At 46.1% G+C, this 14,942-nt stretch overlaps 1 protein-coding gene across 2 annotated transcripts in view; it reads right to left on the bottom strand.

Annotated features, from left to right (window-relative positions):
* The window catches only part of ZZEF1 (zinc finger ZZ-type and EF-hand domain containing 1), a 1,433,434-nt gene that overhangs the window by 347,568 nt on the left and 1,070,924 nt on the right, over positions 1-14,942 (bottom strand). For both annotated transcript variants that reach the window (XM_085649580.1, XM_085649579.1), the window contains one exon: positions 11,834-11,953. In XM_085649580.1, the coding sequence (XP_085505706.1) occupies positions 11,834-11,953 (120 nt within the window). The remainder of the gene's footprint in view (positions 1-11,833; positions 11,954-14,942) is intronic.

The following is a 14,942-nucleotide window of genomic DNA, read 5'->3' on the forward strand; positions in this document are numbered from 1 at the left end:
GGCACGAGTACTTATCAGTGGCTGTGATTAATTTAATAATTTCATCCATCTCTTTCTGTATACTATAGTTAGATGGGTATACCCAGACATGAGTTCCATGCACACTATGCCACAGGAGCCAAGCTATACCCAACTGATGAGCCCTAATAAAGACAAACCAAATCTTGGGTTGTTTGTGTTCTGGTTCAGGGATGACCAGACTTGGCAGGTTGGACTAGACAGTCCCTATTGGAGCAGAGTCAAGAATGATTTGCATATGGCCGAGTCCAAATTGAGGTAGGATTGTGTGTAAATACTCTGATGCAGCCTTAGTAATTACCAGTGGCTGAGATTAATTCAAACAATCCAGCCATTATTTGTTTGTATATTTGATTCACTGTCTGGCACGGCACTGGGAAACGCATTAGGGTTGACCTTGCTGGTAGAAGACTATACTACCAAGCTCTCAGGAGTCGGGTGCTGGATTAGCAAGACAGGTCCCTAGTGGCAGGCCTATGACACCTAGGTCCAGGGCTCTTCTCCAGTGGAGCAAGAATGGCTTAGATCAGGTTGTCATTAAAATGTCTGTTAGAGCCTCATTAAGGGGCAGTAAGAACTCTGAAGTAGCAGATCCATTGTGCAAAATATCAGTTTGCAGATTTGCCTTTGTTTCTACAACAGACATCTGAAGGACCAACATTTCTATGGTGTTGAAGACTACTACATCACTCTCCTATGTAGGGGCCTCAGTGGAAAGTCTAACTTTGCCTCAGAGAAGTATCCAGGCAACTAGCACTTTGCAAATTTAAATTTAATCCTCCATCAGTGTAATGAAGGAAGAGTAACATATACGCATACTTGTCATCATCTTCATCATGTAGAATGTTCTGAAGACCCTGGAGAGTGTCTGATTCTGATCCAAATAAAGTCTCTAGCCTCCAGATATACTGGTATGGAGGTGGTGGTGGTGGCCCTGGCCTGGGAGGTATCCTAGACCATAAACTGGGTTTTAGTTCTTTCATAACGAGGCACAGTCTAGGCTTGGGACAAATTTGGATCTGGATCCAAAACGTATTGTGTTGGGGTTCAATCAGTGCCGCTGGAGCAGTCAGAATCAACATGGCATTAGGTGCAGGTGTGGAGGTACAGGTCAGTGACAGTTGGGAACCAGAGGCGAGTCCAAAGGAGTCAGTTGTGTTGGGATAGGCCTTGATGGTCACACACAGGCCCTGATGAATTTATGGTGCCCAAAGGCTCTTTATAAGGACTCACCTGCAAGAGCTGCAGGATGGCATCCTTTAAGGCCTCAACTTTGGAGCATGGTGGGATCAACCCCAGGATATGCTTCAAATTAGAACAAAGACAGATTATTTGCGCACCAAGTATGCAACTTCTTCTCAGAGTGGAAGTGACAGGAGAGAGAAGAATTCAATTTGAATCGCTTATGCTTCTGGCAAAAATTGTCTTTTGTCTTCAACTTACCCGAGAATCATGACCTGGAGCAGGGATCAGACCTTAGAATTTGGAACAGGGGCGGACTTAGTTCGGGTTCTTAAAGAGTGACCTGTCTCTACTTCTTGTGCTTGGTGAGGTATAGCTTAAGCTCACGCTCACTGTTGGCCTTCAGGTGCATCTGTCAAATTACTGTGAATCACACTTACACTCTAGACACTGAGCAGATGTGTGGGTCTATAACTGACACATGTTTCCTTCAGTCACAGCAAGGTGAAGTCTTTGGGGGAGACACTCTCGAAGCACATTGTATGAAAAACTGTCTTCGGGTTGGTAAGACATTGGCAAAAAGTTAGAGAGCGGAGTTCCAGATCTGCGTTAAAGAACACAGTAAGAAAGGAACTGCCACCTGCATGCAGGTTCTGTGCTGTAATTTTCGTAGGCAGTTGCAAGCCGCTGTGGAGTCTGATGACACCACATTCTGGCACACAGGAGTAGTTGCTGAAAAAGTTCCGGATCTAGTCTGGCACCTAGAGGAATTTAAAAGGTGAGGAATCTCGGATTAGAAGTATGTATTAGAAAGATAAATATAGTTAGCTAATGTTTAGTAAATATGGAGCGATATGATGTCTCAATTTCATATGTGGTGAGACCCACTCCACGTGTTGACTAAATGCTGACACACCAAAAATACAAAATCTGGGGGGCGTGGCTAGCAGCCTATCTAGATGGCCTCTGCTTAACGGGGCTCCGAGACCCCTTCCCGCGTTTTGAACGATCCAATCATTAATACGCATTCCCTGCAGAGATCTGCGTGGTGGCACGAGTACGGGATCGCAGTGGGCGAGTAGCGACGATCCCAGCCTGGACCGAAAGTGATCCGCGACACCGCACCACCGTGTGGTGAAGCTGAGGCCTAAGTGAGGCCGTGAAGCCAGGGCCTCGCTTATCCGCCCTGCCAGCGTCACGAGAGAAGGGACGGCTGCTCGGCTCCTCCAGAGGCAGAAAGGAAGGTCACCTGCAACTAGGGTGCCCATGACTGCCCTGACGCGGCTGGACCCCCATGCTCTCAGACAGAAGCTGGCATGGCCGACACACGGAATCGTACGCCGGGGCAGCAGGCATCGTGGTGCGATCGGCACCAGCAGACAGCTACGACAACAGAACAGTTCAGCTGCAGTATTGAGGACATCCAAGAGCCAAGCGCTCGGCTTACGACGACGGCCCAACGGTACTCCGCACTGACTCTGCCGCCGAGGCCGACGTGAGCCCCAGAAGCCGGGGCCTAGATTATTGGGAGTGCCCACGCGGGGTAGGAGTGATTGACCGGTGCATTAAGAGGCAGCCCAGAATTCAGCTTAGCACAGAGGGGTCTGCACGCCAACACAGCCAGACCCCCCCCCCAAGCCCCCCCCCCCCGAGGGATCCCTTGCTTAGAATGGATGACAGTACCGAAAGGTTCATAACACTGGGCCCAGTGAGGCAAACATCGAGGCTCATTCAGCGCCAACAGACTGAAGTGGCAATGAGGCACCAGTGAGGTGGGCAACCTACCAACGGGGCGACAACGCGCCATCCGATCTCTTGCTGAGGCACCGGGCCTAGATGACAGTGTACTGCTCGTGTGCTGCCTTTTCAGGTGCACGCAAGCAGAGATAATTACATCAATTTGATCACTTAACCATCGAGCGACACAGAGCCTGCTGTGGTGAGGGGAGATTGGCACTACCGGTTTGGAGGCAGGAAACCCGATAGGCCACAGGAGCTGTAGAACCCTCCTGGCTGGCGGCGGTGAGTACTGTCCCCAACGCTATCTCAACAGTGTGGCGACGCTGGAGGCGAAGATGGGGGGCTGCGGACAGCGTAACTTCCCGCAATCAAAACTGGAGAAGTTTGCGTACGCCAAAGATCAAACTGACTCAGCTGCCCATTCTAAGGAACCTGTTGGAGACGCATCCCCTGCGAGTGATCCGGAGATCACGTTGAAGACATCTTCACCACTCTGAACAGGGTCCAGTCAGACCTAGATGGTAAAATTGGTACAGTCTCGACGGAACTCTCCTTGCTTAGAGCTGATTTTAAAAACATGAATGCCAGAGTCAAAGCGGTCGAAGAGACCACGGTGAACCTCTGCACTGAAACCAAAGAACTTCAAAGACAAGTGAGGGAGTTGGAAACTGGAACAAAGCTACTTACAAACAAGCTCGACGAGTACAAAGGGAGATTACGGCGTAACAATGTGCGCATTATTGGCGTACCGGAGGGGGCGGAAGGAGGAACGGCCGATCTCTTCGTGGATGAACTCATTCAACAGCGCCACCAGCCCAAGGGGCTTTCAAACTACTTTTCAGTTGAAAGAGAACATCGAGTCCCAGGAGGGAGGCCAAAACCAGGGAACCCCCCCCAGACAACTCCTTGCTTGTATCTTTAATTTTAGAGACCGAGATATAATCCTGAAAACGGCGCGGATCACTCCACCAGTCTGATTTGAGGACAAAACTATGACATTCTTTCCTGACTACACAGAAGCAGTCACAAAACAGCGTTGCGCGTTCCTGGAGGTAAAAAGAGAACTCCGAAAAAAGAGAACTAAAATACTCCATGCTATTCCCAGCACGATTAAGGGTGGAGGCGGAGGGCAAGGTATGGTTCTTCCATGAGGCCGGAGAAGCCCGGGACTGGTTGGAGGGAAGGCGCCCAGCGACAGCACCAGGAAGATGCAATGGTAAATTGTACCAAATGCCGGCGCCAAGCATGCGAACTGACCCTAGCACCACTTCTGCGCCGGGGGAGGACTCGGTGGAGGAACAATCGAAGTACTCCCTGCAGCTGTAGGAATGTCACAGTATCGCCTTCCAACAACGCGAGCACCATGCTTGCATTTGAGGGTCATGGTAAAGGCTACAGTTTGACACCCCACTGGACATTACTACCACCACATATGGTTATCCTTTTCTTAGTAATCTAAAGTACACGACTATAAGAGGAATCGTCAACTGGAGGGACACAGGAGGGGCGGGAAAGATTGACCTAACCCCACAGAGGTACATGGGTAAGGGGTGTAAGCGCTCTGCAATGTTGGGGAGGCGGGTAGTTCTGAGTCCGTCATGCAGGGAGGCAGGGAGGAGGGAGGGACATCAGTTAAGGGGATTTCAGTTTGTTGTTTTTATGAGGGTTTTTGTTGCAATTGTTGTGTTGTTTCTGTATTTGTACATTCCCAGATATGATCTCTCTAAGGGCATCCATGAATGTACATTCAAGTGTCCGGTTAGCGAACGGGACACATATCATAACCCCCTTTACCTACTCAAATAGCGCAACGCACAGTGACACCGACACTACAGTTCCTCTCGTGGAATGCCAATGGTCTGAGAGATGAGGTGAAGAGGGGACTTGTTCTGCAGTACTTAAAACGTAAGACCCCAGCAGTTACACTACTACAAGAAACACATTTAACGGGGTCCACATGTAAAGCACAGGACAGATGGGGGTTTAAATTAATAGTCCATTCTGAATTCACCTTGGGGTGGGCATCTTGATCAGAAAACAATTTCCTCTTGTGGTCCACCGTACTTTCCAAGATGACCAGGGTCGATTTGCAACGGCGGCGGTGCAGTGGGAGGGCCGCCTACTTAATTTTGTTACTGTGTACGTCCCACCCGCCTTGCACTCGATGGCCTTACAGGCACTGGGCGCGTTCCTGCTTGCTGTGCCGGACCAAGAATTAATACTTGGGGGCGACTTCAACATGATGTTAGATGATGCGCTAGACCATACACCTGCTCGGCCACAGCACCGTCCGTGATCATACCTGGCGGAATATTTAGAGACACACGGTTTGCTTGACACTTGGCGTTTCCAAACCCGCACGTGAGACAATACACCTTTCATTCAGGTGCACACAACAGCCTTTCCCGATTAGACTACATTCTTACAGCAACGGATAACATGGGAAGGTTTGGGAGGGTCTCACACTTAGCACAAGGAATTTCCGATCACTCTCCAGTGATGGCGGAATATAGATCATATGCTACCGCACAGCGCCGTATCTACCCCATATACCCGGGATGCCTCCACAATACCACAATCAGGAAAAGCCTGCTTACAGCAACCACACAATACTTCACAGAAAATGAGGCCTCGATCTCCTCTCCACTATTTTTATGGGAGGCGTACAAGCCAGTCCTACGGGGCCATGCCATCTCACTAATTGAGGGACATAGGAAAGACAAGAAAAAAGAGGTGGAGGAGTTAGAACAGGAGGTACATCAGCTAGAATCCCAACACGCAGCCAATCCCACAGACGACAATACACATAGACTACGAGCCAAACAACAGGAATATAAGGAGTACCTCTAGACGGATGCTAAGATCCGCTTGATAGCAGTTCGGCACAGGGTATACGAGGCTGGGAATAAGGCTGGTAAACTCCTTGCCTGGTTGGACAAAAGGGAACATGCAAATAGGTGGGTGGCAGGGCTCAAGTCTAACAAGCATTGGCATAGCCAATAGGTCTCGCCTTTGGGACTGTCAAGAATTCCTGTCATACAAGGGAAACACGCCCTTATGTAAACAGGAGAGCTGTTACATAACTCAAGGGAAACACGCCCTTATGTAAACAGGAGAGCTGTTACATAACTCAAGGGAAACACGCCCTTATGTAAACAGGAGAGCTGTTACATAACTCAAGGAAAACACGCCCTATAAAGGGAGGAACCGGGAGGTACAAGGCTGTCGGATATTGTGTTTACACCGACGTACCTGCTTCGTGAAGAGCAGTGTTCCGGAGTGGTGCTCCAGTAAGGCAAGAACGGAGGTAGGTCGAGTCGTTACTCCCTGGGCCGTGTCTTGCCCCATCGTCACCTGTGAAGGACCCGGAAGCTCGCTTCGCTTTTTGACTCGGCTGAGTCCAAGCGCAGTGGCGCTTTTGCTGGTTGGAGTCGTAACTCCCAGCCCGACCAGAGACACAGGGACTGCCAGCTGTAACGCACACCAGGAGGTGTTTGCCGCGTTACAGACTCGGAAGTCCACAGGATCGATCGAGCGGCTGCTCTCGGTTCAGTCTTCTTGCTTGTGATTGGGGTATCGGTGACGCATCACCAGGAGGTGACTCCGCGTCCCGGTGCAGTCTGAGGAAGAGGTTGAGCGGCTGCTCCCTTCAGGTAGAGACCCCGGCTGGGTGTTTCCCTGACTCCTCGATTCTCCCCAACACTCTTCGTGCCCCTCACAGCCTACCGATTGGCATTGTCGGCCATTTCATTTCTGCCCTCTGTTGGCATACGCCGGGATCGGCGTATATGCAGAGGACGGTTAGGACCATCCGTGCTGTGGGCTGGTAACGTACTTAGCCTGGAGGATTCCAGTGACTATAACTTTTGTTTGTTCTTTGTATTTTATTTGCCTTCATTAAAAGAACTAACCCTTCACAAGGGGTTGCGTCCTCATTGTCGTGTCTGTTAAACGATCCTGAGACGTTCAGGGCGTTACAGGGACCTTAATAGTGTTTAGCCATGCAACAGTTGCATAACTAAATACGTATAAGGTCCCAAAAGCGAGACCTATTGGCTATGCTAAGCGGCCGTGAAAGTAATCGCGGTAAAGCGCGGCGCGCGCGCCCGCACATATGCACTGTAGCTCTAGGCTGGCCTGGTAGCACTTTTTGGAGCCCTCTCAATAAGTCTCGCCAGGCCAGCACATGCGCTGGGTCAGGCGAGACCTAAAAATTGATTACAAAGGGTTAACTAATTCGAAACTGAAACTTCCAAATAAATAACATGCTGTGTTCCTAAGCGACAGCGGTGAGCCCCGCCCAGGATCAGTCTGAGAAACACTGAAGTGTAATAGATGGCGACCACTCCACATGTCCCCATTTCACCCTCTTGAGACGTTTTTGCAGGACGAATGTGATCAGAGGACAATTGATTAGAAACAGCAAGCGACCCCTTAATTTATATTTCCCAGCAACTCCTATAGATTTCTATCTTTCAATAATTTTATATAATATAGGGTTCATTCTGTTGATACCCTGTCATGAAAATGCACCCCTGGTACATGTATTGTCAACAGAAGCACATTTTACAGGAACAACTTTGTCACAGAACATGCAAACAAGTCCAATTTTACTTTTTGAGTATAGTTTCATTATGTAGTTGTATAAAAAATCCCTTCCATGTAGAAAGTGAAAAATGACAGAGAACTTCTGCGAGAGCTTGCATCACGAGATGCAAATATGACGTGTTCCTTGTACCTTCCAAGCCCGTCTATAGATGAAGGTGTTGTCCGAGTGTTACAGAATATGACGGAAAGAACAAGCTCCGGAACCAAAGGAGTTAAACAACACTGCCAAGTCACTTGCCTTTTCGGGAAGCCTGGGAATCCAACTTCTGATTTACATCAGGAACTACACAGGCTGCCACGTTTCTAAACTTTCACACTAATGTGTATCGCACTTGTCCCGCGCTGCATAAATACCTACCGGCTCACAGTGGATGATGGAACACAGCTTGTGAGAGGAGCAAACTCTAATGCTTTAATACTTTGCATGGGATGGGTGCAGTCCTTGAGCACATTAAGCATAATATACTAACTTCAATTTACGGCCAGGGAGTTAATAATCCATAACCGTTAACCGGGCCCATATCACAGACAAGCACTGGTGCAAGAATTTGCATAGTTTGTTTTCAGGCAGTGTAATACAAAACAGCGAGTAGCATTTGCACATGGACCAATCTGATTTCACACTAAGTTTGCTGTTCCCTAAATAAGAAGTAAGCAACATAGATTTTATCCAATTTACACGCGAGTATGGGTCGGTGTTTGAGGCAAAATCACTTTGTTGCACGTTTTAATTCACAAGTAGCACAAGCATTGGCATAGCCAATAGGTCTCGCCTTTGAGACCTTATAAGTGTTTAGTCATGCAACAGTTGCATAACTAAATACTTATAAGGTCCCAAAAGCGATGCCAAGCGGCCGTTGTTCGCGGCCTAACATCAAAGCGAAAGTGAAAGTAATCGCGGTAAAGCACGGCGCACATGCACTGTAGCGCTAGGCTGGCCTGGTAGCACTTTTTGGAGCCCTCTCGATAAGTCTCGCCAGACCAGCGCATGCGCTGGGTCAGGCGAGACCTAAAAACGGAGATACGCTCAGAAATCAGCGAGACATTGTGACTGCACTGGCTGGGCATTTCGAGGAGGTCTACACCTCCACAAACACGACCACAGTGCAGGAAGCACGGGACTTCCTCAGGGACATTCACATGCCAGGGCTCACTCCAGATGAAACTAAAAATCTGGAGGCTGACTTAACAGCAGAGGAACTAAAGGGAGCCATTTACAAACTACAATGGTGCAAAGCCTGCGGTCCCAACGGTATCCCTGTCAAACTCTACAAACACATGGCTGATAAGATTGCCCCCTACCTGTTACAAATGTATGAAGAGAGCCTAACTGTGGGTGAGCTTCCCCGGGACCAACGTATAGCTACCATTGTGGCAATCCATAAGCCCGGGAAACCCACGGAGGAGTGTGCATCGTATCAGCCAATATCGTTGATCAACGCGGAGGCCAAGATTTTGGCCAAGGCGCTGGCAACTTAGATTAGCCCCATATCTCACTAAACTGATCCACCCGGATCAATCAGGATTCATGCCGGGCAGGAATACCGTCTTGAACCTCCGTCGTCTCCACAGTGTTCTGGGCCGGAAGCATACAATCCTAGAAGATGCAGCAATCATATCTCTTGACGCGAAAATGGCGTTTGACTCCCTTGAATGGGCATTCCTGTTCGCAGTCCTCCAACACTTGGGGTTTGGGCCTAGATTCTGCTCCAGGTTATGTCTCCTATACACGAACCCGCGCATGTGGTAGCCAACGGACACATATCAACAGAATTTACACTGGGGCGAGGGACGAGACAGGGCTGCCCGCTATTGCCCCTCCTATTTGCGCTGGTCCTGGAGCCACTGGCTGCCTGGATTAGAAAAGACCCAGCTATTTGCGGCCTAAGATGGAGGGAGGGAGGGCTGGGAGGACCGGATCTCCCTCTACGCAGTTGATGTTCTGATATATATAGCCTTCCCTGCGTGTTCTTACAGCGTACTCCTTGATATTTGTCGGGCGTTCGGATCGGTGTCCGGATAAACGATTAACTGGGAAAAATCGGTTATTTAAATTCTGTATGGCCCACCTCCTAAACTACCCCGGGGCTCTATGGTCAAGATGGTAACAGGTAGCTTTAAGTATCTTGGGATACATATGACGTCGGACCCGGACGAGTTCTGGGTGCTCAATCTTCAACCACCGCTGCAAAGGCTGTGACGTGAAATTCGGCACTGGAAGACGCTGCCACTTACCCTGCTGGGTAAAGCGGCTCTTTTCAAAATTATAGCTTTGCCGCGAATCTATGCCCTTCACAACACGCCACATCGTGTGCCCGACTCCTACTTTAAGGCAATAAACTCCAAAGTTACTAATCTCCTCTGGGCCAATAAACCTGCGAGGATAGCCATGTGCAAACTCGTTAGGAGCTGGTACAATGGCGGCATTGCTCTGCCTGATATCTGTGGATACTATTGGGCCTCACAACTGACGACAGTCAATCAGTGGCTCCATGTGCTGGATACTGGCCCAGCATTTCGCTTAGATAAGGTGGCCCTGGGAACCGGGGAAATGAATAGGATGTTATACAATAAGAGAAAACGAAGGGGCTCCTGAACCCAACTGCACATATGATTCATGTCTGGCACGCAGCGACACGACACCTCGGGTGGGCCGATAAGCTCACGCACCACACCCCACTATGGGACACTGGCAGACTGGGTACCCTGGGAAACAGTAAAGGATTTCAGAAATGGGATTTGATAGGAATCTCCAGGATAGGGGACCTGTGGAGGGAGGGCAAGGTGGTCACCTTTACTTACCTGCAAGACCACTATGAGTTGGCCTCTGGGGAGCAGTTTCGATGCTTGCAGGTAAAACACGCACTAGACACAACACTTCTAGCGGCAGACATACTTCCTGAATCGTTCCCCTTAGAAGACCAACTACTGACTGACTTTTTGCACAAAAAAGCTATCTCCCTCACGTACTGAAAAATCATTAATAACCAGACAGACCCCTTGACGCAACTACGAGTGACCTGGAAGGCGGAAGTTGGGGACATAGATGACTCGGATTGGCAGGACGCCATGGCATCGCCAAGGGAGATAGCAGTCTCCTCCAAACTGTGCCTCATACAAGTAAAAATACTGCACAGGACCTACTATACAAGAGTGACTCTGCATAAGATAGGCACAGCCTCGGACCAGTATTGCTTGCGCAATTGTGAAGAAGTAGGGACATTCTATCACACGTTATGGTAGTCTCCGGGGATCACATCGTATTGGACAGCAGTAATGGACCCCCTCAAAGAAGTTAGCGGGAACATGGTTCCGTTCTCTCCCAAGTGCTGCCTGTTGAACATATGGGAGCCGACAAACCTCAACCATGTACACAGACATTTGGCAACAACGGGGATGATTGCAGAAAAACGAAACTTAGCTCGGAACTGGGCAGCAGCGCAGACCCCGACTGTGACAGGTTGGTGAAAAAATATGGACATGATCATGCTAGCTGAAAAAGCTACATATGTCCACAGAGGGTGTCCCAAGAAATGGGGGAGAATATGGGGCAAATGGAACGCATACAGAGGTTATAGATGTCCCCCTCTGGTTAAAGATCATGGATCGGATGACGAGATGTAGTGAATGCGAATGTGATTTGTCCATCACTGTACACTGTGATGCCCAATGAGATGTTCTCTAAGTATTTTTATCTATATGTGGAATGTATTGCAAATTTCGCTCTAAATAAAATAAAATGTTTAAAATTATTTTTTTTTTTTTTAAATCTGTAAAACTTGTAGTAGTGGTCCTCTGAATAGGTTGGACTCAATGATAATAACAGGAACTTTGCAATCAGCCCCTAAATGCTATACCCAAACTGGGACATGCCTAATAAAATCAGCAACCTTCTTCAGTCATCTGTAGAAACCCCCAAGTCTAGTGTAACAAAAGAATGTTAACATGGGAATGAAAAAACATGTTGTTTCCCTCCCTTCCCAACCACACAGGAAAAGCAGACTGCTCACTTTCCAATCAGAGCATGCACACTTAACTGAAAAGGCTGATAACTTATTGAAACACATCTACTGTATCTGCCTTACAAGTTATAACACCTAATACACAGTGAGAAAGTATGAAAGCATACTATTGATGTTCTTTGTCTCTTTCTTGCAATGCAACTCTAAACAACTGCACTATTATATATTGCTAAAATAATGAGGAATATAGCTAAAATGTATAAGAGATTGTGATGTATAAGTATCTAATTGTAAATGAAACAATAGGTGTTACCCCAACTTACCTCCAAGTCACGGAGAAGCCATGTTTTACTAAAGCCAGTGCCTTTGCTACATTTTTTCACCAGTTGCTTCAGCAATCCAGTTTGAAGAAAGGCTGCTTGGATCCCTTCAAATCCAAGACTCTAGTCAAAAACACATGAAGCAAAGTTATACGTAAACTCCTTAACAGTCACAACATAAGTCTACCACAAACTTGCTGATTTGTTTTAATGTTAATTATCAATTATGGACTAAATCATAATAAAGAATAGGGACTAATCGTTATTAAAAAATAAAGCAATGCTAGCCAATAACCTCCTCTTTTTAAGCGTTTCACAACATGGTTAACTATAATAATGTCAGACAAATTAATCAATAACCTCAGAAGAGACAACAATCTAAAGAAAAGTATAATGGGGATCTTCTATCACCATAAAAATATCTTGCTACAAACTCAGGACAAGATCTATAAGTTGGCGGTCGGGCCATCCCCTGCCAGGGACATGGAGTAATTAACTCGGTCACCCTGGCAGAGGTCTTGACTGCCAAATTATGACATATTTGTCAGCCCACCGGACATTTGAAGCACTCAAAGGACCCGCCATTAAGGTTGTTGCTGTAAATACATTTAAACTTTGTCGTACAGTTCCGTCAAACATGACGGAACTTTACTGCAAAGTCTCCAAAGACTGTTTATTTTGAAAAAAATAGAACCTAAAGTGTCTTTTTTTATTTTATATAATGAAAACAATGTCCCTCTCACCATGGGAGTCATTTCAGATTGCGAGGGGGTACTTTTTTTGTTTTTACAACCCCTTACCACCAGGACTTTCCTGGTGGGGGAGGTGCAGTAAAAAATGCCTATATGTACCCGCATCCAAATTGGGGGGCAACATATGGCCAATTCTCCAAAAAGCCTGGATTAATAGTTTGGCCACAGCGGAAATGGAGTAGTCTCTGCTGTGGCCAAATTATGGTCCGCCCACTTTTAAATTCGGTGGGCAGACCATTATGTTGGTGGTAACCATACTTTGTATCAACAGAGTATGCTTACCGCCAACATATACATCTAGCCCTAAGTACCTTAATTGAAAACAGCCTCCACTAAGGTATTTGTTTTGCTTTGAAAAGTAAAATAGAAGAAAAGAGGCAGCCAACACTCTAATAAACTCCAGTGAATATTGGGCCCTGTGCCTTCACCAGAATGAGACCACATGCAAATTATAGCACTGTGTGGTGCAATCTCCTTATCCAGTATATCTTAAGAGCACTTTAGCACTTCCAACCAAAAAAAGATAATAAATAAAACAACTAATAGATAGATGTTGCAAAGGGCCTTCGGCTTCAATGAATCAGACACAAGTGTCACCCGTAAATATCCAACGCAGGGTAAAATAGACTTTTACATCATAAAATATTCTGCATCTAACTAGTTAAAAGAAATTGTATATATATGTGACCACTTTGACAGCCTACAAAGAAGGAGATATGTATGTTGAAATCAAATTTTGTTTCTGAATAATGCTAACCATATTAAATTATTTACTATCCCACTGAACATTTTTAATGTTTGAAAAGATAATGCATATTAAACCATTTTTTAAAATAAATCACATTTTAAATCTTAAAGGGTCATCCCTACAATTTGTAAATCTATTTTCAATAGTTCTGTGCAAGCAATATTGACGATAACAGCATTTATTGGTTTTAGCATCCCCTTTGATGATAATCTAGAGATTAAACAGTTTAGAGGGAATGTTTAATATTTCATAATATAAAAGAGAAAGAAAAACCTTAACAGCTTTGAATGCTTTTGGGAGGGCAGTGAGACTAATCTGGAAATTTTCATAACAAAGAGTTATTATCCAACTGGAGCAAGTAAGCAGTATTTAAGTAATGTACTTGACTCTCTGAAGACTATGATCACAGTTCAATATCTCAGTAAAAAATGCTTGGTACTACATTTTGAGGTCCCACATGGCTGCTTTCCATCTTCTTGAGTGAGCCATTTTATTTTCAATTCGAGATTATTCACTGTGTAGACTTTTTATGGTTCTCACACCAACTTTATACCCGGATAAAGGAATTGCTCAGCAGTATTAATGCTAAGTATTATACACAATAACATAGTCACTCATTTTGCCTTGCTTATTCCTTTTAAACTGTGGTATATTTCTCTACACCATCAGTTGCAATTTTCTTTATTGTTGGCTGAGTTAAAAGAGTACAAGTTACTTACCCTCAGTAACGCTCTTTCTGGTAGATACTTTATGAAACTGCAGATTCCTCACCTTATGAATACCCCCCAGGCACCACAGTTAATACAGAGATTTTCCTTCAGCAATTTCCTCTTGCAACTCCGCGTTGGATCCTCCCCATCCCAGGTTACCTACAAAGTCACCACCTTTGCACACAGACGTCAGTTTCATTTCAGATATTTGCCCGTGCAAATGTACACAGAGCCTTGGTAATCCGATTGTGCCAGTGTGGAGATTTTTAAGATAGAATCTTATCAACATGTACAGGTGGAGTCCATTCCCAAAAATGGAGAGGTGGAGGGGCTGGTGAGGAATATGAGGTTAGATAAGAGTATCAACTGGGCCGCTGGAATCGCTCGGTAGGGTTGACAAAAATACACATTTTGTGATAGTATTTCCATATTATTTTGTCATTTTTAGATTTGCTGTTTTACTAAAGTTATATGTATAATATACTTACTTCAAGGTGCTTAAAGCCACCTCACTCGAGTCAATGATCTTGTTTTGTCATTCATATTTTGCTTCCGCTCAATACAGCATTAGCGTGTCAGCCTACTCAAGCCCCTGGATAACTTCACTCTGAGTGACTGCATTGTGCGATTTCATAATGAACACATCCACAAAGAAAGTAGTTCCCTTCAGTGCCAGTAACTTTGTTTTTATATTATAATTACTTTAGCACTAGATTTATGTTTATAGCCTGATGTTATAGGATGCTTTCAACCAGCTGTGACCACAGTGCACATTCCAAATGTATCAGTTTCTGTATACAGCCAATGCTGTAGTAAATTCCTTTTGGCGTGTCCTTTCTTTATCTGACTGCCAGTATTTTGCAGAGTAACAGATTGCGTCCATTTGAAACTGTTCTGTATTA

This window comes from Triturus cristatus, chromosome 3_2 (genome assembly GCF_964204655.1).
Source record: "Triturus cristatus chromosome 3_2, aTriCri1.1, whole genome shotgun sequence".
Lineage (NCBI taxonomy): Eukaryota > Metazoa > Chordata > Amphibia > Caudata > Salamandridae > Triturus > Triturus cristatus.